At 42.8% G+C, this 26,897-nt stretch overlaps 1 protein-coding gene across 2 annotated transcripts in view; it reads right to left on the reverse strand.

Moving 5' to 3' along the window:
* Positions 1 to 7,268: 7,268 nt before the first annotated feature.
* Positions 7,269 to 26,897, reverse strand: part of TSHZ2 (teashirt zinc finger homeobox 2) — a 488,293-nt gene continuing 468,664 nt past the window's right edge. For both annotated transcript variants that reach the window (XM_040248106.1, XM_040248104.1), the window contains exon 3: positions 7,269 to 15,299. In XM_040248106.1, the coding sequence (XP_040104040.1) occupies positions 15,298 to 15,299 (2 nt within the window). In that variant the 3' untranslated portion in view covers positions 7,269 to 15,297. The remainder of the gene's footprint in view (positions 15,300 to 26,897) is intronic.

Below are 26,897 nucleotides of genomic sequence, written 5' to 3' on the forward strand. Positions count from 1 at the left end.
CTACCACATAGGTGTAATGTAATTTATTTCATCAACTACCTATTTTAGAACATTTTGGTTCTTTCCAGCTTTTCACGATTACAACAATGAATGATTGGACATTCTTATCAAATACATCTCAGTGAACATCTTCGGTTATTTTCTGAGAAAGACCCTTCAGAAGAGTAATTAATCAAAGGGCATACACATTTTGAAGAAAGTGATAAACACGGCTTAATCTTTTTCTAGGAATTCCTGTCTATTTTAGTTTAGCATCCAGCAGCAATGAGTGTGGACATTTCTTCCTTGACCCCTCTCCAATAATGGAAATATTATGTTTTACTTTTGTCAGTTTGATAAGCGGGAATGATTTCTCCCTGTTTTAATATATGTCACTTTGGTTATTACAGTCACTTGATATTATCTTAAATGTTCACTAAGCATTTCTTTACATGCATGTTGTCAGTTCATGAGTTTTGCCAAAATTTTTCTATCTGGATATTTATCTGTTTTTCTTATACATATATATATATATAAATACTACATCATTAATTATGCTAGTCACCACTAATCATATAGTAATGTAATTTCCAAAGGGTGGCGGTGAGGAGATACCCCTCATCTAAGGTAAGGAGCAGCTGCTGTGCTTTGCTGGAGCAGCCGTGAAGAGATACCCCACGCCCAAGGTAAGAGAAACCCAAGTAAGATGGTAGGTGTGGCAAGAGGGCATTAGAGGGCAGAGACACTGAAACCATACTCACAGAAAACTAGTCAATCTAATCAGACTAGGACCACAGCCTTGTCTAACTCAATGAAACCAAGCCATGCCTGCGGGGCAACCCAAGCCGGGCGGGTCATTGTGGAGAGGTCTGACACAATGTGGTCCACTGGAGAAGGGAATGGCAAACCACTTCAGTATTCTTGCCTTGAGAACCCCATGAACAGTATGAAAAGGCTAAATGATAGGATACTGAAAGAGGAACTCCCCAGGTCAGTAGGTGCCCAATATGCTATTGGAGATCAGTGGAGAAATAACTCCAGAAAGAATGAAGGGATGGAGCCAAAGCAAAAACAATACCCAGCTGTGGATGTGACTGGTGATAGAAGCAAGGTCCGATGCTGTAAAGAGCAATATTGCATAGGAACCTGGAATGTCAGGTCCATGAATGAAGGCAAATTGGAAGTGGTCAAACAGGAGATGGCAAGGGTGAACGTCAACATTCTAGGAATCAGTGAACTAAAATAGACTGGATTGGGTGAATTTAACTCAGATGGCCATTATATCTACTACTGTGGGCAGGAATCCTTCAGAAGAAATGGAGTAGCCGTCATGGTCAACAGAAGAGTCCGAAATGCAGTACTTGGATGCAATCTCAAAAATGACAGAATGATCTCTGTTCATTTCCAAGGTAAACCATTCAGTATCACGGTAATCCAAGTCTATGTCCCAACCAGTAATGCTGAAGAAGCTGAAGTTGAACGGTTCTATGAAGACCTACAAGACCTTTTAGAACTAACACCCAAAAAAGATGTCCTTTTCATTATAGGGGACTGGAATGCAAAAGTAGGAAGTCAAGAAACACCTGGAGTAACAGGCAAATTTGGCCTTGGAATGCGGAATGAAGCAGGGCAAAGACTAATAGCATTTTGCCAAGAAAATGCACTGGTCATAGCAAACACCCTCTTCCAACAACACAAGAGAAGACTCTACACATGGACATCACCAGATGGTCAACACCAAAATCAGATTGATTATATTCTTTGCAGCCAAAGATGGAGAAGCTCCATACTGTCAACAAAAACAAGACCAGGAGCTGACTGTGGCTCAGATCATGAACTCCTTATTACCAAATTCAGACTCAAATTGAAGAAAGTAAGGAAAACCACTAGACCATTCAGGTATGACCTAAATCAAATCCCTTATGATTATACAGTGGAAGTGAGAAATAGATTTAAGGGCCTAGATCTGATAGATAGAGTGCCTGATGAACTATGGAATGAGGTTCGTGACAGGAGACAGGGATCAAGACCATCCCCATGTTAAAGAAATGCAAAAAAGCAAAATGGCTGTCTGGGGAGGCCTTACAAATAGCTGTGAAAAGAAGAGAGGCAAAAAACAAAGGAGAAAAGGAAAGATATAAGCATCTGAATGCAGAATTCCAAAGAATAGCAAGGAGAGATAAGAAAGCCTTCCTCAGTGATCAATGCAAAGAAATAGAGGAAAAGAACAGAATGGGAAAGACTAGAGATCTCTTCAAGAAAATTAGAGATACCAAGGGAACATTTCATGCAAATATGGGCTCAATAAAGGACAGAAATGGTCTGGACCTAACAGAAGCAGAAGATATTAAGAAGAGGTGGCAAGAATACACAGAAGAACTCTACAAAAAAGATCTTCACGACCCAGATAATCACGATGGTGTGATCACTCATCTAGAGCCAGACATCCTGGAATGTGAAGTCAAGTGGGCCTTAGAAAGCATCACTACGAACAAAGCTAGTGGAGGTGATGGAATTCCAGTGGAGCTCTTTCAAATCCTGAAAGATGATGCTGTGAAAGTACTGCACTCAATATGCCAGCACATTTGGAAGACTCAGCAGTGGCCACAGGACTGGAAAAGGTCAGTTTTCATTCCAATCCCAAAGAAAGGCAATGCCAAAGAATGCTCAAACTACCGCACAATTGCACTCATCTCACACGCTAGTAAAGTAATGCTCAAAATTCTCCAAGCTAGGCTTCAACAATACGTAAACTGTGAAGTTCCTGATGTTCAAGCTGGTTTTAGAAAAGGCAGAGGAACCAGAGATGCCAACATCCACTGGATCATGGAAAAAGCAAGAGAGTTGCAGAAAAACATCTATTTCTGCTTTATTGACTATGCCAAAGCCTTTGACTGTGTGGATCACAATAAACTGTGGAAAATTCTGAGAGAGATGGGAATACCAGACCACCTGACCTGCCTCTTGAGAAATCTGTATGCAGGTCAGGAAGCAACAGTTAGAACTGGACATGGAACAACAGACTGGTTCCAAATAGGAAAAGGAGTACGTCAAGGCTGTATATTGTCACCCTGCTTATTTAACTTCTATGCAGAGTACATCATGAGAAACGCTGGACTGGAAGAAACACAAGCTGGAATCAAGTTTGCAGGGAGAAATATCGATAACCTCAGATATGCAGATGACACCACCCTTATGGCAGAAAGTGAAGAGGAACTAAAAAGCCTCTTGAGGAAAGCGAAAGAGGAGAGTGAAAAAGTTGGCTTAAAGCTCAACATTCAGAAAACGAAGATCATGGCATCCAGTCCCATCACTTCATGGGAAATAGATGTGGAAACAGGTCAGACTTTATTTTCGGGGGCTCCAAAATCACTGCAGATGGTGACTGCCGCCATGAAAATAAAAGATGCTTACTCCTTGGAAGAAAAGTTATGACCAACCTAGATAGCATATTCAAAAGCAGAGACATTACTTTGCTGACTAAGTTCTGTCTAGTCAAGGCTCTGGTTTTTCCAGTGGTCATGTATGGATGTGAGAGTTGGACTGTGAAGAGGGCTGAGTGCCGAAGAATTGATGCTTTTGAACTGTGGTGTTGGAGAAGACTCTTGAGAGTCCCTTGGACTGCAAGGAGATCCAACCAGTCCATCCTAAAAGAGATCAGCCCTGGGATTTCTTTGGAAGGAATGATGCTAAAGCTGAAACTCCAGTACTTTGGCCACCTCATGAGAAGAGTTGACTCATTGGAGAAGACTTTGATGCTGGGAGGCATTGGGCGCAGGAGGAGAAGGGGACAACCAAGGATGAGATGGCTGGATGGCATCACTGACTCAAGTGGACGTGAGTGTGAGTGAACTCCGGGAGATGGTGATGGACAGGGAGGCCTGGTGTGCTGCAGTTCATGGGGTCACAAAGAGTCAGACATGACTGAGCGACTGAACTGAAGTGATGACTTCTCATCATACTTAGGGTGAATTTTCTTTTTCAAATCTTATTTATTTTTGGTCGTGCTGGGTCTTGCCTGCTGCTAGGGCGTTTCTCCAGTTGCGGCGAGCAGGGGCTACTCTCTAGTTACGGTGTCTGGTTTCTAATTGCTGTGGCTTCTCTTGCTTTGGGCTTGATAGTTCTGCACCGGCCTAGTTGCTCTGCAGCATGTGGGATCCTCGCAGATCAGAGGCTGAACCCGTGTCTTCTGCATTGGCAGGTGGATTTTTTTTACCATTGAGTCACACCGGAAGCCCCTTATAGTGGTTTTTTCTAACTGGGACGCCATCAGGGACGCCCCATATATATACACACACACACATATGCATGCATATATACACTATTTATCATGTTTATTTTTTAATTTTGAAAAGTCAATACATATACTTATTAAAACATTCAGTATGAATATAGTGTTTTTAAATGTTTGATTTGTTGAATATTGTTTAAAAATTTCAAGCTGCAAAACAAATTAGATGCATTCGGAGCTTGTTGGTGGCCTCTGTTTGCCCTGCCTGACCCTCTCGTGTTGGGAGCTGCGTCTTGGTCCCCTCGGGGCTTGCCTATGTCTCGCTTCTGCTCTTGAACTTCTGAGGCTCCATCTTGAGCCCACAGGCTTTAGAGGACACACTCTCTTGGGCTCTTAGTTCAGCCCGCTGCTGAGGGGGCTTCTCATGCTCTTGACCCCTTCCTCTCTTAGTTCTTCCCTGAGACCACTCCCAGGAACTCAGGTGAAGCTCACCAAAGCCCCTGGCTGCTCAGAAAGTTAAGGTGGCTCACCAGTGGATTCCTCTGTCTAGTTGGTAGTGGTCTTTGATCCCATGAAATTCTTAAGAGATGCATTACTGCAGTGCAGGCTGGATGGAAGTGTATCTGGGAAGACTCAGGCAGTGGGTAGGCAGGGGTGAGGAAGGGAGCCTACCTCTTCCAACCTTTGGGCTGCTTGGAAGTGCTGGGAGTTCAGCCATCTCCTCCTGACCCCCTAACACCCCCCGGCAGCTGTCTGCTAATGACCGAGAGGAGGTGGTGTGTGAACACCCCAGCTCCCTACTCAGTAGGCAAGGACCCGAAGCCTGTCCTGAACCATCTCCCGGTGCCCAGGGGGCCTGGGCCCCGTCACCTATGGTGGGCATGCTTCTCAGAGCCCCTGTTGGCACCCTCCATCTCCCATTTCCCTCCCCCACCCCCATCTGTGTTTCTTGGTGTCACCTCCCATCTAAACTATTTGTCCCCATCTCCAGACCTGTTTCCACAGGAAACCAATCTAAGACAAATGGAACCCTGAGTGTTGGAGGATCCTGAGCAGAAGTCAGAAAACTATAGGCCAAGGGCCAAATCTGGGCTGTTGCTTGTTTTTATAAGTGAGGTTTTATCGGCACACAGTCCTGGCCACTTGTTTCCTATCGTCTGTGGCTGCTTTTCACTATTATGGCAGAGTGGGGTTGGTGGGTCACAGGCCAGATGGCCCGGCAAGCCAAACATATTCACTATCCGATTCTTCAGCGGTCTCCAACTGCTGGGCTAAGTACCTCAGTAGCTCTGGTCTTGAGGAGCAAAATGGCGTGGTCTGACTTACTTTATTAACATCTCACTCCCATAGCTGTGTGGAGAGTGGATGTGAGGTGGACGCTCCGGGACCAGTTAGAAACCTTCCCTAACCCGCCTGCCAGTGCAGGAGAGGTAAGAGATGCAGGTTCAGTCCCGGCGTCAGGGATCCCCGAGGGAGGAGCATGGCAGCCCACTCCAGTGTTCTTGCCTGGAGACTCCCGTGGACAGAGGAGCCTAGTGGGGTATGGTCTGTAGGGTTGGAAAGAGTTGGACATTGAAGTGATTTAGCAAGCATGGATATTCAGGAGAGACAGAGAGTGAACAGGTATGAGCTGTATCTCAAACCTAGAAACAGCAGGGCTTGTTGATGGACTGGGCTGGAGAAAAGGGAGCAGTTAAGGGGTGTGTTCTTGTGTACATTTGGTTCTTCTAATCCTCCTCCTTGGAGGAGTTAACTTTGTCTTTTTTTTGGCCTTGCCGCAAGGCTTATGGGATCTTCGTTCTCCAAGCAGGGACTGAACCTGGGTCCCAGCAGTGAAAGTGCAGAGTACCAACCGACAGCCAGGCAGGTCCCAGAGATTCACTTTATCTTGATCATCGCTTCCTTCGGGACTGCTTCCGTGACTTCTCAGGGTGGCTGGGGGCCCTGTGTGTTCCTACACCCTCTTTACTCTTCCTCCCATAGTGTTCTGTGCTTCCTTTAACCTCACCTTAGGTCACAGAGATAACGCAGGACAGAGCCCATATCTTCAACAGAATTTTGAGTCCAGGCTCCGTTCTCTGACCCGTCGGTGGAACCCTCAGCCCTCACCTAGAGTGGGTGCTCACTTCGCAGTCACCGAGAGAATGAAGACCAAGAACGTTATGGTTCAGTCCAGATGGCTTATCCCAGCCGTCTCCAGCCTTTTTTGCCCTGGGGATTAGTTTTGTGCAAGATAGTTTTTCCATGGACTGGGAGAGGGTGGATGGTTTCGGGATGATTCCAGCACATCACACTTACCATGCATGTTTCCATTATCATTACATCAGCTCCACCTCAGCTCATGAGGCAGTCGACCCTGGAGGTTAGGGACTCCTTGAGCCCAGCCCTCTGCCTTTGCTGCCTCTCCTTTCCGCAGCCTTGCTTTCTCTAGCCTGGCCTCTCGTGTTTCTTGGCTCAGACATGGGACCACGACAACGAGGTGGAATGTCATCATTGGACGAGCACGGGTCTCCTGCAGCCCCGCCACGTGGCAGACGAGAGCGGCTGCGCAGCAGTCGTTGTTGGTGGGGCGTCGGCCTCTGCCTGGGCAGCTTGGGTGTGAAACGTGGTCTCGTTCCCCTGGGCATTAAAGGAAACGGAGGAGAGCAGACAGGGAAACTGCACAGCAGGGCCATGGCTCCAAGGGGGAGGAGCCGGGGTCTCTCCATCATGTCTGTCCGCTCTGGTGCATCCTTGAATTTGAGAGACGGCTGCCCACTGCCTCTGCTGAGATTCCACCGTAAATTACTCAGGCACAAGCTGACTGGATCTGAGAGTCTGCAAAGGCAGCCCAGGAACTAAGCAAGGCGGCTGGCATTCGTTAAAAAAAAAACAATGAAGAAAATAATGTGCTGGAGACAAGGGGAGATGCTAGAAGTGGGTCAGTGGGTCTGAGCAACAGAGAAGCCCACCAATAATCTCCTGGTGTGGCCTCCCTGAGGCTCAGCGCGCCTCCCCACGCCCTCCTTCCCCTCTCCTCTCTTGCCACCTTAAAAAAACACACATAGGCAGAAATCAATCCATCAAATGTCATTACAGATTTATTAAGCCTGATGTAGAAAGACATTTAACAGTAACATCTTCAGAAAGCATAAAAAGAGCACTTCTATTCAGTCTTGTGCTTTGAAAATCTAAATATATTTTTATCATATAAATAATTCTTTTCATGTTTTAAGTGCATCTGTGTTTTTTTTTTTCTTCTTCTCTCCTTTAATTTTCGTTTTTCAATTAGCCAAAGCAGAAGTCGTGGTTGACGGAAATGAAGCCATTTGCAAAGCTAATGGTGTTGGGAGGCCTGTCTGAGTTATACTGTATCAGCCCGATTTCCAAAAGGTGGTTCAATGTCTGCAGCATTCAAATGAGGGACAGCCTCCAGCAAAATCATAATTGAACACACCCAGGTCCTTAATGTCGGCAGTTGAACTTCCTGATGCAAATTATGGTAAGGTTTCAGATGGGGACAGTCTATTTCCAATAACTCCTGAGTGGGTGAGACAAAGACTTTTTTTTTTTGACACAAAGGAAAGAGTTATCATGCTTAAGAATGTAAATAACGCACGTATAGAAACCTTTCTGATGGAAATGAGGGGCTCCGTATAAACCTTGGTGAGGGTGTTGTTATTTTTTCACAATAGCTAAAAGTAGTATCTATTATATAGGGCTTTAATTACAGTTCTCAAAGTGGAATGATTTTTCCTTAAAAAAAAAACTCTTGAGAGGTAAAAAATAATGGCTTCTTTGATGTAATTTTCACCTCCACCGTCAGAAGATGTTCCTAGCGGTAAAATCATACTTTTTAAAACCCCTCTCCTTTTAGAGATTATTTCATTGCTAGAGCGTCACACACGTACATCTCGAGTGTGCCCAAACCAAGTCATTCAGCCGGGGGCTGCTCCAGGTGTTTCTTTTGGCTGATCTGAGTTATATGGGGTATCGAGACCAAATTGTTTAGAATTAGGAGGAAGGACAGGAGGCTGGCGCCCCGGGGACAAAAGGAGGAGCACCTTTCCTGAAAATCCCTGTTTTTTTTTTTTTTCTTTTTCCCCAAGCTGGAAAGCCATCATTTCTGGGGGGACAGTGTGTCTTTAGGCAGTGACAATGCAGCTGAGCCTTTGGAAAATTGCAAATAGTGACTGCCTTGAGCACTAGCATTTGGGATGATCAGGAGCCTTAAAGGAAAGCGAGGTCAGCCAGGGAAAGAACTTTCCAGATCCCAGAGATGAAGGCTTGGATGCCTCTCTGTGATGAATCTGTTTGGCCACAGGGTGGTATAATTTTCCTAGCAGAAAAAAGATTTTTTTTCATTGCAAGGACAATTTATAATCATCAGAAAACAAGTGAAACATGGTTTTGATTAAAACAGCCTGTTGGCTCAATAATTTCTGTAATTTTAAAAACATCCTTAATGCAGAAGAAGAACACGCCGATGTCAGGAATGGCCTGGGGCCCCATTACAACAGCAACCGAATAAATAAGGAAAAGAATTGCGAGGTCATAAAAACTAAATTAAGCTAATGTTTCAAATTTTGACAATTATGAATTCTTCCTCTAAGAAGACATTAAAAAAATGTTCAGGCACTATTAGATAAAATACAGACAGGATAATTCTTACATGGATGAGTTTGCAGTTTTCCCAAGGGGTAAAGCATGCCTTTAAAGGAAAACCCTGAATTAGGACATTGATTCCTCCTTAAATCCAGCAACTGGATGGACTCATGCAGACAGACAAACTTGGTTCTTAATCGTTTCTTTGTAAACTCAGATCTAATTCTTTCGTAAGCTATTGAAAGAGAATGATCAGGAAAAAAAATTACAAGCATAATTTTTTTTTTCTATACAAAAGAATCCCCATTGTGGGCCAGTTTGGTAGGAAACAGAAACAAGCAAATATAACAAAATCTGTGTTCATACATGGCGATATAGTTAGTATATACAAATATGTACAGTATAAAAATGTGCGGAAGGCTGCTGTTCTCAGCCACCCGAGCTGCATTTTACACGAGGGAAACAGCCTGGATTTTCCTCCTAGTATACAGGCAAATGTAGTATATACAGCATGCAGGTTATAGAAAATTAGTGCGTTTGCTTGGAACATTCTACAGGTATGCTCGCCGTCATTTTTCTTTGAAAATGACTAGTCTGTTTTCCTAATATAAAAAACATGTTTGCCTTTCTTCGCTGGCAAACACTTTCCTTCATAGCAAGGTTGAATTCTCCCAACTCACTATGCCCTACCTCCCCTCCTGCCAATTCCAAAAGAAAAAAAAAGTCTAGAAGTAGCATGAGGGGATAAATACATAACACAAACATGGTTGATGCCAAATTTCTTAAAAACCTACGCGCGCTCTGCAGAGTAAGAACTGGTTGACCAGTACGAAGGTTGTGTATGATCAACTACGCTCTTGATTTTTAAGGTGTTTGGAAGTTTCTGATTTACGCCGATGGTGCCTGGCTGTTAGGAGTCAAAGTCAGAAGGGATTAGAAAGACAACAGCATATCAGAGACCAAAAAGTAGGTTGTATCTCCTGATATTATGACATTTAAGAGCCCTGAGCCAAACAAGAATGGTGGCGTATGTCAGCTTTTTCTGACTTGAGTGCACATTCTAGCATCTGATGTATTATAAGCCAAAACATTATACTGCAAAACTGGAATGTTTCTGTTGCGTTGATCTCCACGCAGAATGAAAATAGTTTTTACATCTTCTCCGCAGATTGGTTGAGCTTAGTGTATTTAAAACAAAATATACGTACACAATTATAATTCCTGAATGTTATCTGGGTCATTTAGAAAGTGAATACATTGCTGTACAAAGTCTTCATATTTGAGATACAATCGTATGATTGCTCAAGTTCTGTAAATATAAGCCTTTGCCTGGGGACTAAGATACAAACGTAGGTTTCAGGTCCAAGATTTAGTAAATGCATTGAAACTCATTTTCTTGAGGGGTTGAAGGGAGTGGTAGGATTTTCTATTTAAAAAAAAATTTTTTTTAAGTAATCCATTTGTTAGAATTTTTCAACTTCTCCTGGGGTTCTCACAGAAGAATTATTATTTGTACTTCCAAAAGCAGTCTTAAGCAAATAAACATTGTAGAAGGGCTGTGAGTATTTAATTTTTTTTTTTTCAATCAGGTTGCTTTTTTTTTTAAAGGCCTGAATGATCATCATATGGCTATTGGTAAAATCATTTGTGCGCTGAGAGGTGTCAGATCAGGGTGCCTTTCCTTGCAGGAGCCATTTTACTTGGAATATATCTTTCCAATGGAAATGGACAAAGTTCTGTTGCAGAAATAACGTTCCACCTGGTACTAGCATTTTAAAACAGTCCTCTTCTAATCCATAAAACATTTCTAGTTTTCCCTGAAGCTTTGGGCTGCCTTGTGCATGAATAATTTTGGAGAAACACCCACGCCTGTTAGCCCATTGTTCGTGAAGTATTGGAAGAAGATTAACTAGAGCCTGGAAATTGTGTATCTGCGTCTGCTTCCGAATCTGTCACAGGAAACCAAAGGAGATAAGTGGCTTTTACTTTGGATGAAGAGGTAAAATTCCCCCATAGAAATTCTAAAGATGATTCACAAGTTTCAAAATGTTTAATGCTTCCCTACAATGGAAACATGTCTCTCTGTCTGTGGGGATGGAGATCTGGGTCTCTTTCTCCTGCTCAATCTTTGTCTAAAAGTGTTTTGTGGTTATTTTGAGAAAGTGCCACATATAGGAAGGGAGAAAATGAAATTAGCATTTTAACATCTCACAGGGGGAAAAAATAAACGGAAAGTTCACTTGTGATTTTTTTTTTTTTTTGCCAAATGCATGTTCAAAATAGATACCGCTTTTTTGTTCTTTAGAACTGTATGTGTATATTTGTGCGTTTGAAGCCTTCAATATATTTCCTTATTATTATTATTTCAGCATTCACGCTTCGATTCCTGTTGCAGAGAACAGAAGATAATATGCAAGTGACATTTTTTATGTTTTTTTTTTTTAACAAAAAATATTTAACAAACTTGGAAAATGAAACCCGGTGAAAAAGATTTGAAAGCAGTCACATAACCTAGGGAATGACAGATGGGAAAGACGCAGGATGCAAGCACCTTTAAGGCCTTGTAATCTTTGGATTTACTGTGAGAAGTTTCAGAAAACTGTAGGGTCTTACTGTGGCCCTGTCCATAGGCCCTGGAAAATTGCAGTGAAAGTAAAATATATTCATGGACACACACATGTGTGCACGCACACTCACACACACCTCCTCACTGCTTAGTCAGAGTTATCTAAACGCCGCCCCCAAATGTCATTTCATTTGTTTGTTCTCAGCATTTCCACTCAATTCAGTGGCTCGTGTCTGTGACATTAATTATGAAAGACTCCAACAACCGAGCAGGCACATTTTGGGGGTGAGGTTTAAGAAATCCAGTTATGACCTTAGATTCTGTGGGGACTGTCTGGACTATTCAATTTATTCTATGATTATAGTCTGCTTTTAGGCCATGACCTATTTTTAAACTATTTCCTCTCTGTATACTTCTCAGAAGGCGAATTTCCTATTCGGAAAGATTATTATTTTTGAAAAACAGGTATAAAATGCAAATAGCATGAGGGGAGTTGGACCCTAATTTAGCTCCTCATCCAGGTATCTGGTATTAACCACCTTTAGGTGCTGCTGTAAACACCGGAGGACCAGAATGTTGTGGGAATTGTTCTCCTTATATCCCATAGCACCTAGGAGAGTGTTGTGCATACAATAAATGCCTGATAATATCATTAAAAATTTTTTTTAGCTGCACCATCCAGCATACAAGTTCTTAATTCCCTGACTAGGGACCAAACCCGAGTTGGGAGCGAAGAGTCTTAACTACTGGACTCTCAGGGAAGTCCCAGCAGACGCCCGCTAACATTTGTTAGTCAATTTGCTGAATAAACAGCGTTGCCTCTTCCGTCTTCTGCTCCAGGTGTCTTGTTACATGCTGTACGTTTGGTGAATTTGTTGAAGTACAAAATGGGGCCAAATGCCTAAAACTGAAGTAGTCATATAAGCGACTTTTTCAGTAGACGTTTCGGTTTACAGCCTGTGGGTGGTCTTAGCTAGAGGAAGGGAAGGGAAGGAACAGTGGTCTCTTGCCCTCACTGATACCAAGGGCTGGGGACAGAATGGAGGTCCTTAGGTGTAGTTTGCATGATATTTGCCCATCATTTTTCTGTCCATCGAATGTTCCAGTTTATCAGCACTTTATTTATTTACAGAGAGAGGAAGAGAATGGTATGAAAGCAGATAAAAACATTCTCCTGAGTTCTTGTTGTTTTTTTCCCCTCCAGAAGGAAGTTTCTAGAAGCTTTCCAGAGCTTGCCAAATGAAGACAGGTCTGGTCTCTAGGAATATACTGAGCTCTGTGTGGATCTCACAAAAAGAGCCCAGATCTTGTTTCCTAAGGAGAGCATTGGCAGCTGTCCCTCAGCAGTGACATTTATGGTTACCAAGCAACGACTCATGAGTCTTACCAAATTTATAAATATTTTTGTCTCTTGCCTCCCACCCACCCCTCCACAGAAATTGCGCTAACAAAACTGTATAGATGATGTGTTGAAGCAGATGATTTATTTCTTTCTTAGAAGGGAAACAATTTCCATGGAGTTGAGAATCGCATTGTTTTCCCCAAGTTGGAGAAAGAGCTCAAGAATCTGCTTTGGGACGGTTTAGACAGAATCTGAATTATATCAGTTTATCTAATAACCCTGGGTTGGAGCAGGCAATTTTTAACAGCTTCAAGAACCCCAGTGCTAATGCATTGATTCTCTTTAATAGAATTTTGTTGTCGAAGGACAGTGCTCAGTAGAGTCCACCCTTCAATCTTAACCCATCCGAAGACTGTTCCTTTCCAGTTGAGCGCCATTCATTTCTGGTTGAATAGGTTAAGCAAAGACAGACCTCACTGTTCTCAATTCACTTTATGATCCTCCCATCATAAAAAATAATATCAGCACCTTGCTTTTCATGTCAGAACTGCATTTGAGCCGCTATTCCCTATGCCCATGAGTAAATCCCATAAAAGCCGCCCCGTTGTACTGTTGCTATTTTTCCTTGTGGGTGATTGATTGATGGATGAGTGCTGACACTTCAATGAAGCTATTTCGACTGCCATCTCAATCCGATGATGTGAGGGGTATATTTTCTGTCCATGCCTCATTACTTCAGAATGACATTCCTGGAACTTCATTTACTTTTTCCCTCCTTCCCCGAAGCGCCATATTTTTTCCCATCTAGGTTATGCATGCCATAAAAAAAGCAATTTGCTATTATATGTGGCATAAGGGCAACACTTCCTCTAGGAGGTAAATAAGAAGTTTTTTTTTTTTTTTTTTAATCCCAATGTTGAATGTAGGGATCATGTCAAAATTCCCAAAACAATTCCAGCAGGCAAGTGCCATGAGAAATGGCACAGAGGATATATCTGGAGATATTGGGCTTCATTTCGTTGGTGTTAAAAGATTTGACAGAGATTTCCTTGGTAATTAAAGCACCAACAAAAGTGACTCTTGTTTCAGAATCACCTAGTTCCTAGTGCTCTGCCTAGAATAGTTTAAATATTTCACCTATAGCTGAGTGGCAGTTTACAACACAATCTAGACTTATTTGTCCTTTGAGAATGAGGAAATTCATTGTTTAAATGCAATAACAGATTTATCTATTATAGGTTGCTTTCAGTTGTATCGAAAATGCACAACTAAACAGATCTATCTCTGCATTTCCAAACAGTGCACTAGATATACAAAGGTTTTAATAGTAAAGCATGCTCTTAGCTTTTCCAAGTTGACTTAGGACCTGATTTTAATCTGTGTAATACAGTATTCCCGTTAATAATAACGTATAATTAAGACATCCGTTAAAAATCCATAACGTTAATTTAATGGAGAAAATCTAATACAGTTCTATTGGAATTTTTACGTTAAATTAACTTTAACGGGCTTTTAATGGATGTCTTAATTAGATCTCATTATTAACGGGAATATTCCACAAATTAAAATTGGGCCCTCAAAGTTTTAATGAAAAAAGTTGCAGGAACACATTTAAGATGGACACCCTATTTCATGCTTTCTGTTGCTTCTGCAGCTGAGCTGGGTTTCCAAGCCGGTAAACAACAGATCCTGGAGAAAAAAATTACCACAGAAGGCTGCTGCTGAACTTTCTACCCTGCAGTGATCTCATCTTCTTATTTTTTTCTGATTCTGCATTTCCCCAATTCCCCCAATTGTCCCGATTTGCAGATCTCATATGAGGTGGTGCATGCTCAAAACTGTATGTTTTTTAACCAATAAAGATAATGCTAATAAAGATGCCCACTACTGCATGGGGAAAAGTCACTGGCAGCAACACGGTTAAGCCTGGCTATGTGAACAACTTTCCCAGAAGATGAACATTGTTCAGAGGCTTTCTTGGCTCAAACTCTGGTTTAACTTAATAATTCTTCCACTTTGTGGTGATTAATGGCTCCCAAGTGCAAGGGCAGGACTGGGCAATCCAGGTGCAACTGTAATTGTTGCACTGAACAGAAACATTTCCTTTAGACAAACGTTCCCGGAGGGGTTATAAATAGGAAATGGACATTACCATGGAAAATAGGCTTCCAGGCGTCTACATTAAGGGCAGCCCACTTGGACATCGAACTCTGAAGACTCGTCCTCCCCCGCCCTTTGCTGTCAAGTGGTACAAACGGACAAAATAAGCACATCAGTGTTCTCAGTCCTTCTTTTTCTTCAGCGGCACTTTGTTTTCTTGTGACAGCGGAAAGGGGACCATGGAGACGAGGCAGCCCCGTTGCAGTTTATCAATGAAAATCTAATATTGTCCATAAGCAGGGAAGTGGAAATCAATACTTCATTACCAAATTGTTAGTGCGGATGAAGAGAAATGGCCGGGGTGATTTTTTTTTTTTTTGGCAGTCTTCTTAGAGCAGAGCGTCGAGAGGAATTGCTGTCAGGAGAGCGGGCTGGTGCAGGGCAAGGCCCGGTGTGAAGGAAATCCAGGCTGGAGAGTTGGAACTAAGGCATTTGTCCTGTAATGGGAACCAGAACAACAGAAAAGGTACATTATTTTCTGAGGAGCAGCCCGGATGGTCAAATCGCTCACCTCTTTCACTGATATTAATGTTCTGCATAGGGTCTTAGTTAAGTCTAGTATGGTATCAGTGAATGAGACATAGAAAGCAAGAACTAACTTAGGGGAAAAAATTCTTTAAAATATAATGTATGGAAGACATATGTGAACACCTGTTTGCAGCAGCATTATTGGTCATCACCAAAAGGTGGAAGCAACCCAAATGTCCATCATAGGATGAATGGATAAGCAAAATGGTACATCCACACAATGGAATATTATTTAGCCTTCAAAAGGAAGGAAATTCTGGCACATTCTTCAGTATGGATGAATCTTGAAGACATTATGCTAAGTGAAAATAAATCAGTCATAAAATGGTAAAATACTTCACTTGTATAAGGTACCTAGAGAAGTCAAACTCAGAGAAACATAAAGCAGAATCGTGGCTGTCAGGGGCAACCTTTGCAAGAGGGGAACATCCTGGAGATGGATGATGGTGATGGTTGCATAACAACGTGAATGGAATGTACTCAAAGCCACTAAACCTTACACTGAACAATTGTTAAGATGGTAAATGTTATGTTTTTTTTTTTCTTACCACAATTAAAAGTAAAAAAGAAAAAGGAAGGTTTTTCTATTGTGAAGCATTTAAAAAATTAGCCTGTGGTCTCCCCATCAGGACAGAGCCCCTATTTACTCCCTGCAGTACCCCCTTTAGGGTTTTCTTTTCCCACACGTTTTCTTCAGGTTTGCATAGCTGTCAGGGCCCACTGTGTAAAGTTTCCCTATCTTTTCACTAGGAAGGTCATTGTGAACAGTGGGATGAATTCTGTCACCTATATCATCCAAGCTTACTAAACCATCTTGCAATGGTATACATTTAATTCGCTTCCACTTTTATTCAATAATGTTAACTGTGATGAACATCTTTGTGTTTAAAACCATTCAATACGTTCAGATACCTTAATAGACTTAAGTTTCCGAGTCAAAAGATAGCAACATTTTTTGTGTGTATGTGGTGGGAAAGTGCTTTAAAGTATTTAACGGGCTGAATTTTTTTCCAGATATGTTCTCTTTGGATGGCTGTCAGTTCAGTCAGTTCAGTCGCTCAGTCGCGTCCGACTCTTTGTGACCCCATGAATCGCAGCACACCAGGCCTCCCTGTCCATCACCAACTCCCAGAGTTCACTCACACTCATGTCCATTGAGTCAGTGATGCCATCCAGCCATCTCATCCTCTGTCGTCCCCTTCTCCTCCTGCCCCCAATCCCTCCCAGCATCAGAGTCTTTTCCAATGAGTCAACTCTTCTCATGAGGTGGTCAAAATACTGGAGTTTCAGCTTCAGCATCATTCCTTCCAAAGAACACCCAGGGCTGATCTCCTTCAGAATGGACTGGTTGGATCTCCTTGCAGTCCAAGGGACTCTCAAGAGTCTTCTCCAACACCACAGTTCAAAAGCATCAATTCTTCGGCGCTCAGCCTTCTTCACAGTCCAACTCTCACATCCATACATGACCACAGGAAAAACCAGAGCCTTGACTAGACGGACCTTAATCGGCAAAGTAATGTCTCTGCTTTTGAATATACTATCTAGGTTGATCATAACTTTTCTTCCAAGGAGTAAGCGTCTTTTAATTTCATGGCTGCAGTCACCATCTGCAGTGATTTTGGAGCCCAAAAAAATAAAGTCTGACACTGTTTCCACTGTTTCCCCATTTATTTCCCATGAAGTAATGGGACCGGATGCCATGACCTTCGTTTTCTGAATGTTGAGCTTTAAGCCAACTTTTTCACTCTCCTCTTTCACTTTCCTCAAGAGGCTTTTTAGTTCCTCTTCACTTTCTGCCATAAGGGTGGTGTCATCTGCATATCTGAGGTTATTGATATTTCTCCCAGCAATCTTGATTCCAGCTTGTGCTTCTTGCAGTCCAGCGTTTCTCATGATGAACTCTGCATATAAGTTAAATAAGCAGGGTGACAATATACAGCCTTGACGTACTCCTTTTCCTATTTGGAACCAGTCTGTTGTTCCATGTCCAGTTCTAACTGTTGCTTCCTGACCTGCATACAGATTTCTCAAGAGGCAGGTCAGGTGGTCTGGTATTCCCATCTCTCTCAGAATTTTCCACAGTTTATTGTGATCCACACAGTCAAAGGCTTTGGCATAGTCAATAAAGCAGAAATAGATGTTTTTCTGCAACTCTCTTGCTTTTTCCATGATCCAGCGGATGTTGGCAGTTTGATCTCTGGTTCCTCTGCCTTTTCTAAAACCAGCTTGAACATCAGGAAGTTCATAGTTCACGTATTGCTGAAGTCTGGCTTGGAGAATTTTGAGTGTTACTTTACTAGCATGTGAGATGAATGCAATTGTGCGATAGTTGGAGCATTCTTTGGCATTGCCTTTCTTTGGGATTGGAATGAAAACTGACCTTTTCCAGTCCTGTGGCCACTGCTGAGTTTTCCACATTTGCTGGCATATTGAGTGCAGCACTTTCACAGCATCATCTTTCAGGATTTGAAATCACTCAAGTGGAATTCCATCTCCTCCACTAGCTTTGTTCATAATGATGCTTTCTAAGGCCCACTTGACTTCACATTCCAGGATGTCTGGCTCTAGGTGAATGATCATACTATTGTGATTATCTTGGTCGTGAAGATCTTTTTTGTAGAGTTCTTCTGTGTATTCTTGCCACCTCTTCTTAATATCTTCTGCTTCTGTTAGGTCCAGACCATTTCTGTTCTTTATTGAGCCCATCTTTGCATGAAATGTTCTCTTGGTGTCTAATTTTCTTGAAGAGATCTCTAGTCTTTCCCATTCTGTTGTTTTCCTCTATTTCTTTGCATTGATCGCTGAGGAAGGCTTTCTTATCTCTTCTTGCTATTCTTTGGAACTCTGCATTCAGATGCTTGTATCTTTCCTTTTCTCCTTTGCTTGGATGGCTGTAGGAATGCATATAATTTCCATCAGTCCAATCTGGGCGGCATTCCTTGGTTACACATTATTTAGTGGTTGTGCTCATTTTAATGAGGAAAAAATACCGAGGACCTATATTTAATTTGTCTTTTGGAAAAGGAAAATATCCAAGTTTCTAGTAGAACAACAAAGACAAGTTGAAAATTGAATGGCGTTTGATGTGTGCAGAGAAATTGAGTGCAAAATAATCATAATAGACTTTATAAAAGATTCCTCGGTAAAAAAGCATCAGACTGCAATACTGGCGACCAGTATCATATACCTACCAGATGCCAGACGCTTTGCATCCACTACCATTAACCCTTCAAACAACTTTGTTTTAAAAATGAGAGAGGAAAAGTCTCAAAGAGGTTAGTGACTTGTCCCATAACTAATGCAAAGCAGTGGGTGGCTTTAAATTGAGGCAGTCCCACTCAGAAGCTTCTATGCTCACTCAGGCACCACCGTCAGGGGAAGGAATCACTTCCCTCTGTCACCGTTTGTATTGCAGATACGAAGGGTCCCAGCAGTCTTTGGTCTGGAACCCACTTGCTCCTGGCAGGTCTGGAAACGTGAAGGAGGATGGTCGCATGGTTGGAGGAAGACAGATGAGTCAAAGAAGAAGAAAGTAGAGGCTAGAAGCTGCCACGGCATGGGGCTTCCCAGGCGGTGCTAGTGGCGGAGAATCCGCCTGCCAGTGCGGGAGACACAAGAGACACAGCTTCGATCCCTGGGTCAGGGAGATCCCTTGGAGTAGGAAGTGGCAGCCCCTCCAGTAGTCTTGCCTGGAAAATTCCATGGACAGAGGAGCCTGGCTGGCTACAGTCCATGGGGCCTCAAAGAGCCGGACACGAGTGAGCTACTGGAACACCATGTGCTCTACAGCAGGTACAGTGAGGAGAAGGCAGAGGAGAAAGTGGAAGAGAGAGGAAGGAGAGAGGAGGGCTAAACCTGCCTTTCCTAAAGAGTGAACGCCTTATACCGTGAGACAGGACGTCTGCGGCGAGGAGGCGGCTTCATACACAGTCTGTCTGTGGTCCTTGGTTTCTCCTCCCTGGCCTTGATGCTAATGTGATACCAGTTTTAGAGAACCTTATTCCATCTATCACTTCCTTGGACCAGCTCCAGATCTGATCAACCCCCAAACTTCTCTGGCTGGATTTCTCTTGGGTCAAAATTTGTTCTGGGAAGGGGAGCAGGTAGAAAGGAAAAAAAAAATTTTTTTTTTAGTACAGTCACCTTCTTGGGAATTCACAGTACACATTAATGTATTAAAGGCTCTGAGAAGTCCTGCAATTAAAGCCCAACCCAATCCAGCATAATATACCTCTCTTTAACCTAGGGCTTCCCACATTCGTCTGATAACCCTTCTCTTCCCTGTAAAACACTCACAAGTGTACGTGAGTGTCATTTTCTGGAAAACACTTTCATGACAGACTCTTGTGTGGAAACAAATGAAGTTGTTTAGTTCCTAAGATCTCAGTTCTGAGCTCATTATTGACTTTCTGTAACTCTTTGCTCAGGTTTCTTGGCTTTGGGGGCCTCAGCACGAAAGGACCCAGCTGTCCTGGCAACTTGACACTTTCTGCGTGTCTAGTCTGTGCTCCCCCTCCGAGCTCCGTGCCTTACCTCGTGCCAACTTCATGGTGCTGCAAGGCAGGAGATACTAATGTCTACACTTTGCAGCCTAGGAAACGGGGGTTTAGAGACGCAAAACCACTGGCCTGCAGCCACCTGGCTGGTCGTAGGAGAAAGCGTATCCAAATTCAGATTTCTCTGGTCTCGTAAACGCTGCCTCTTATCTCGCCTGTGATCAGTTGGTAATGTCTCAAAATGTGAAACACCAGCATTATTAATAATTTACAGGCATTTCCCCAAGAGTGTCTGTACAGTTATTCAGTTAAATTCCAGATATGAGTGTCTTCTATTAAAACCTGACTATGATGCTATTTCTATCTGAAAGATCTCATATCCCACCACAACTGATGGAAAAGAATTCTTTCAGAAGGTTGGTTTTCTATACTACAAGAGAATGATAAAAAGGAGACCTGAATTGTGGGCCTGTTTGGGACAAGATACTCTTTTTTTTTTTTTTTTAAAAAGAATTTCCTATCTTTAAAGAAGAGAAACCTCTTTTTCCCTCTAGGTCTAAAGATGAGACCTGGCAGAAAATTAAAACTAGAAAACAAAGAGAAAGGGGATGAGAATGTGTGCTGTTACTTTTTTTTTCTGTTCTGAAAAAATTGTGTAGAATGAGTGAAGAAGAAAGAAGCAGATACTCTTGGTTGCCTTTCAAACGATGCTTGGGTGCTAAGTTGCTTCAGTGGCATCTGGCTCTTTGCGACCCCATGGACTGTAGCCCACCAGGCTCCTCTGTCCATGGAATTCTCCGGGCAAGAACACTGGAGTGGGCTGCCATTTCCTCCTCCGTTTCAAATGGTAGTTGAGGCCAAGTTTTGCTGCTGCATGAGTTTTTCGCCTTAATATGTTCAGCTAATACTATAAAAATAAACCATAAATAAATAAAAATTGTAATTACATATCAAAAAAGTCACTGGCAGTGTTCATTAAGTAGTTTGTGAGGGAGAGCCAGGCGAGAAGATGCAATTATTTTTGTATTAGCACACAGCCATCAGCGGATGTGTAGAATTACATATGCTGTACTTCGGCCACACCAGAATCCTGCACCCCGTGGCAAGTCACTCTGGCTGGCTCTGCCTTTTCTCTGTACCCTTGCTGGGAGCCTCCTGCCTTCTTTTTTCTCTACTCTGTACTGTTCTTCTCTGTGCTGTGCTTAGTCGATCAGTCACATCCAACTCTTTGCGACCCCATGAACTGCAGCCCACCAGGCTCCTCTGTCCATGGGGATTCTCCAGACAAGAACACTGGAGTGGGTTGCCAGGCCCTCCTTCAGGGGATCCTCCCAACCCAGGGACTGAACCCAGGTCTCCCGCTTTGCAGGTGGATTCTTTGCCATCAGAGCCACCAGGGAAACCCCCTGTTCTTCTCAGAGTTGCATTATTATCCGAAAAGGGTGTTTTGGGGTTGCTACCCTGAGCGCTTCATGGTTAGGGACCAAGAACGCCAGACATCTTGCGGGGGCAGGACAGATTCTCCCAAGGGAGTAATGACCTTCATCGTGCACCATGTTTGAAGACTCTGGAGGTTGGGATCACTCCTCTTTGGCACCGTTTATGTTTGGGGCCAGGTAGCTCCTTGTTGGGGACTGTCCTGGACACTGGAGGGCTGTCAGCAGCATCCCTGGCTCTTGCCCACCAGGTTTCGGGTGCATCCCACTCACCCTCGAGTTGTAACGACCCCAGATATCTCTAGATTTTGCCAAATGTCCCTTTGGAGGGAGGCAACATTATCACTGATTCAGAACATCTGACCCAGTGGAAAATAATTCTATCATTTGAGCTTAGAACCTCAATCCATTGTACAACTGGCATCTGGACGTCTCTGCGTGAATAACTCACAGGTGCCTGAAAGGTCACTTTTCCCCACCCCGATCCTGTTTCCTCTCCAACTGCTCTCTTCATGGGAAATGGAACCACAAACTGCTCAGTTGTTCCTGCTGGAAAGTGGGGCCATCCTCGGCAGCTCGTCATAACCTGCCTCGCCAATGTTGATGTCCATTTCACCCCGCTTCCCGTTCGAGCCTGTGCGCCTTTCCCTGATGACTGGGGCCCTTCTCACTGGCTTCTATCGTCCACTCTGTGTCCTGTGGGTCATCTCCCATGAGCGAGTAGAGTGAGCTGGTGAAAACTGAGATGAAACTGAGGCGGTCCCTCCTCGTTCCTCCCAGCTCACTTCCCTTCCGTGTCCTCTGCGGCACTTAGGGAAAACCTCGTCTGTCTAAGACTTTCGGCCTGATCTGTTCTGCCCCCTCTCCCGCCTCCCCTGGGTCTGTACGCCTTAGTGGTGTGTGCCGAGAGTACTGGCCTCTCGTTTTTCAGTAGTTTCCTTGTTTATGTATTTATTTTCGGCTGTGCGGGTCTTCGTTGCTGTGTGGGCTTTCTCTCGCTGCGGTGAGCGGGGGCTGCCCTCTGCTCTCAGCTTTGCGGTGCACCGGCTCTGACTGCATGCCTCCTCCCGCAGGGGAGCCCGGGCTCTGGGGCATGCGGCTTCGGCGGCTGCAGGATGTGGGCTCGTTAATCGTGTGTCCGGGCTCTACAGCTGGATGCAGGAGCTTAGTTGCTTCGAGGCATGTGGGATCTTCCCAGATCAGGGATGGAGTCTGTGTCTCCTGAATTGGCAGGCAGATTCTTTACCACCGAGTCGCCAGTGAAGCCGCAACTCTAGCCTTCTGACGGTATCTGAAACGTACCTCCTTGTCTTTCCATTCGTTCTTCCCTCCACCTAGAATGCTGTCTTCTTAGTCTTTGTTTGGCTAGCACCTTCTCATCCTTGAAGTCTTTGTTTAAATGTCATTTCCTCAGAGAAGTTTCCTCCTACCCACTGAACTTGCTGCGGTTCCTTCGTTATAATATTGTACCTTTTATGTTGTCCTTCCGGGACCATGTCCGTTACCTACTTTTTTAACCTACTTTATCATATATGCAAATTTTAATTTTAATATATGCAAATTTTAATTTACATATATGTGTCCACCTCCTACTCTGGCTTATAAACCTTAGGAAGGTGGGGGCTGTGTGCATTGCATACATCCGTACCTCAAGCCTGTTAGCTGATGTCCGGCACATGGTAAGTACTTGATAATATTTGTTGAGCAAATGAATTTTGAGAGGCAATAATTTGCTCTATCTCTTCAAACATGAAAAAGAAAATTTAAAATATTTACACTAAAACAATACAATGGAAAAACAATATGATTTACCTAGAACCCTTCTTCTCGAATTCTATGAAAGAGAGCAAGTAAAGAAAAAAAGAGAACCGACTAAAAAATTAGCTTAAGGAAACATAAATGGACATCAAGAGGATTTGCCACCTGTTTGGTGCTTTCAACTTCAAAGAATGATTTATTCTGCTATTTTGAAGCAATTTGTGTGTGTGGTTAGTTGCTTAGTTATGTCTGACTCTTTGGGACCCTATGGACTGTAGCCCGACAGGCTCCTCTGTCCATGGGATATTCTAGGCAAGAATACTGGAGTGGGCTGCCATTTCCTTCTCCAGGGGATCTTCCCGACCCAGGGATTAAACCCTTGTCTCTTGGGTCTCCTGCATTGCAGGTGGATTCTTTTACCACTGCACCACCTGGGAAGCCCCAGTTTGAAGCAATTTACATTTTTCAAAGCACGGTTGTAAATATATTCTCTGCTGAAATATATAGGCTAGATATTAGTAGCCACAAAGATAAAGAGTTTAAATAATTTGCTCCCATGGGGATTAAATGATGGGGTTAGGATGCCTGACTCCTAATTCAGGGCTTCTTAAAACTATTTGATTGAAAATGAAAAAAAAAAGAGACTGAGATATAAACGCTAAAGATATGTGAAATGTTTTATTAAAAAAGACTGACAAGGAAGCCAGGTAGAAATGGAGACAAGTGATTTTAACTATGTAATCCAAGGATCAGTTACTATTTTTTTTTATAGTAATAGCAGTTACTATTTCTTTTTTTTCAAATTGATTTTACAGTTTGAAAATCCAAATTGGCTTACCTACATTGGTGAATTTCATCATTAGTGCTTCATCTAATTTTTCCTAAGAGAAGACTGTGTGCAGAAACCCTTAAACTTTGGTGGACCAATTTCAAGTCTGAATGAATAAAAGAATTGCTCAAATGTATTAACCACATTTTATACGCCAGACACAGCTTCATGTGTGTAGGTGGGTAATATTTTAAAAATGCCATCTGATGTAGTCTTGCCTTTTATTGATATCTTTCTTCCACACAGTTTTCCAGCCATGGAAAACAGAGACCCAGAGTGGTTGCTGAGAAAGAGAGGTCACAAAAGGAGCTAGAGATATGAGGAAGGGCCTGAGCTTCTGAATGGCGAGAATGCCTTTTTGCATTGTTCAGTCACTCAGTCGTGTCTGACCCTTTTGTGACCCCACCAGGCTCCTCACCAGGCTCCGTGGTCCATGGGATTTCCCAGGCAAGGGAAATCTGGAGAGGCTGCCATTTCCTTCTCCAGGGATCTTCCCGACCCAGGGGTTGAACCCACGTTCTCCCCCATCTCTCTCATTGGCAGGCAGATTCTTTACTGCTGAGTTGGTTATGACTGTTAATTTTAGGCCCACCACTTATGTATTATTTTCATTAACTATTTAAATTACCCAATGGGGTATCCAGTATTACAGAGGAAAAAAATTGGTTTAAATAATTGACGTCACTTATATAAGGTGACATGGTAATAAGTGGAATTGGATATTCCAATATTCAATAGAAATGTGTATGTTTGGTATCTCAGAGCCTTTATCTTTAACCAAGAAACTAACCATTCCTGATGTTGAATCTGTGCCCATGAGACAACACTTTTTGAAAAAATTTGTTTGTTGAAGGGGCTTGATTAGATCCTTGAAGAAAAGGAGACAATACTGTTATTGATCATGATACTATTATTGATCATGGTACTATTATTGATCATGGTAGTCTCCTCCTTGGGACATCTAAATGCAGACAACATGCAGGTCATAATCGACACACTGGAAAATCTCAACTTTTGAACTTCCTCTTTTGAAGCACAACTTGTGATAAATCAACCGTGTGTCTAGAATGCATGATGACAAACCAGGCTGTCAACTGTCCACAGCCTTAAAGCTGGAGGAGACTTTTCCGTGTTTTGTTTTTTAAATCAGTGTCAGGGCAAACATCTAAGTTGACCTCTGTCCTATATCACCAACTCCCAGTGTCTGATGGAATGGGAAAATTAGAAATAATTTTTAAAAATAAGTTCCCTTTTGGTCTACTTAATGGGCAGCCCTTGGAATGGTTTGAAATATCTTCACCATGATTTGCAAGATGGCTGTTAAGGAAACTGGCAGATACAAGGTGACATCTAGGAGACCACCAGCAGCAGAGGCGTCAGGCGGGGGACTTGGGGGCCCTCGGGGGTGGCGGGGGCCCTGTCACTGAGTGTCATCTGGCCCTGGGTTGTATGTCAGCTTGAAAGATTTCCATGGCAGCAGAAAAGCTTTTCCTTAAAGCACACGCCTCAACTTCAGGCTACCCAAGTAGTTAAGAAGCGGAAATGAAAGAAGTGGCATGAGGGTTTGCCCTCTGAAAGTCTCTTGACAACTAATGATGGGATTATGAAGTCTTAACTGCCGTACAGTTATCCCTAATTATAACCAAAGGTACGTCAGTCTAAATAAAAATGATAAGGCAGAGAGAGGCAGGCTCCTCTCCCTCCCCACAAGATGCTTTTTAACACGAATCTCTTCACAGTATGATGCTTTGACAAAGCTTGGATTGAATAATTATTAAAAAGAGATGGAGCCCAGTGTTAAGCAAAACACATTTTTTTTGCAGAAAGGAATGGTTGAGTTTTTTTTTTAACAGAAAGAAACGGTTTCAGTTTTAAATATTTGGTTCATTATGAGATGATTGGATGGCATCACCAACTGAACGGACATGAGTCTAAGCAAACTCTGAAAGCCAGTGAAGGGCAGTGAAGCTTGGTGTGCTACAGTCCATGGGGTCGCGAAAAGGCAGACACAACTTAGCGACTGAACAACAGCAACAAAATTACGGGAACCTCCTATTACCTTTTCTGTACTTTATCACAGAATCATGTAAGGGATTTCTTCTAGACAGTAGGTATCAGGAAAGGTGTGGCTTATTCGTAAATACTGGTATAGATTTTCTTCATGGAAAAGGCCAGTCTCAGAGTGGATCAAGCTTCCACTTTTGCTTTCACTGCTAGGGAGCTCAGAGTCAGTTTTGTGGCCCAATCAACCATCTGGACAACCTCTGAAGGGAACAGTCTGTATCCATTAACTTCTCTTCATAATGTCTCTCCATTTTCCTTTGCCATTTTTGTTAATTGTTTGACATTTCTATTTATTAGTTGGGTGACATTAGGGGAAATGACTTACCCTTTTTCTACTTAAGTTTCCATATCTGCAAAATCAGGATGAAGAGAGTATCTTTTACAAATGGTTTCTGGCTTACAGTAAGTGCTCAGTAAAATGTAGTCTTAAAAAAATGATTTTCTTTTATGATTTTATTGCATTGCATACAATATGGTATCTTTAAAGTGCTGTTGAATAATGTGTAGAATAAATTAAAAAATACATGCATAAAATTATGCTTATGTGTTAAAAGTAAGTAATCATTGGATCTTAGAAAACGGGTTATTCCTTTCTACTGGAAACTTCAATAACTAAGTAGAGAGGGGCTCTTTAATCCAGGCATCAAACATATGCTGAAAAGAAGTCAGCTGTCAATGCAGGTGTGAAGCCAAGAGAAGTTTTCCCCTTTTATAAAAAAAGGATAAAATAGCGTTTCAAAACATTTGATGTGGATATTAAGAAGATGAGAGTAGAAAGCAGCCACAACGCCTACCGTTTTACGTAGTGCTCACTATAAGCTCTGCACTTAACATTGATGTGTTTAGTCGCTCAGTCGTGTTTGACTCTTTTGCAGCCCTGTGGACTGTAGCCTGCCAGGCCCCTCTGTCCATGGGAGTTCCCAG

Source organism: Oryx dammah, unplaced genomic scaffold (assembly GCF_014754425.2).
Source record: "Oryx dammah isolate SB20612 unplaced genomic scaffold, SCBI_Odam_1.1 HiC_scaffold_10, whole genome shotgun sequence".
NCBI lineage: Eukaryota > Metazoa > Chordata > Mammalia > Artiodactyla > Bovidae > Oryx > Oryx dammah.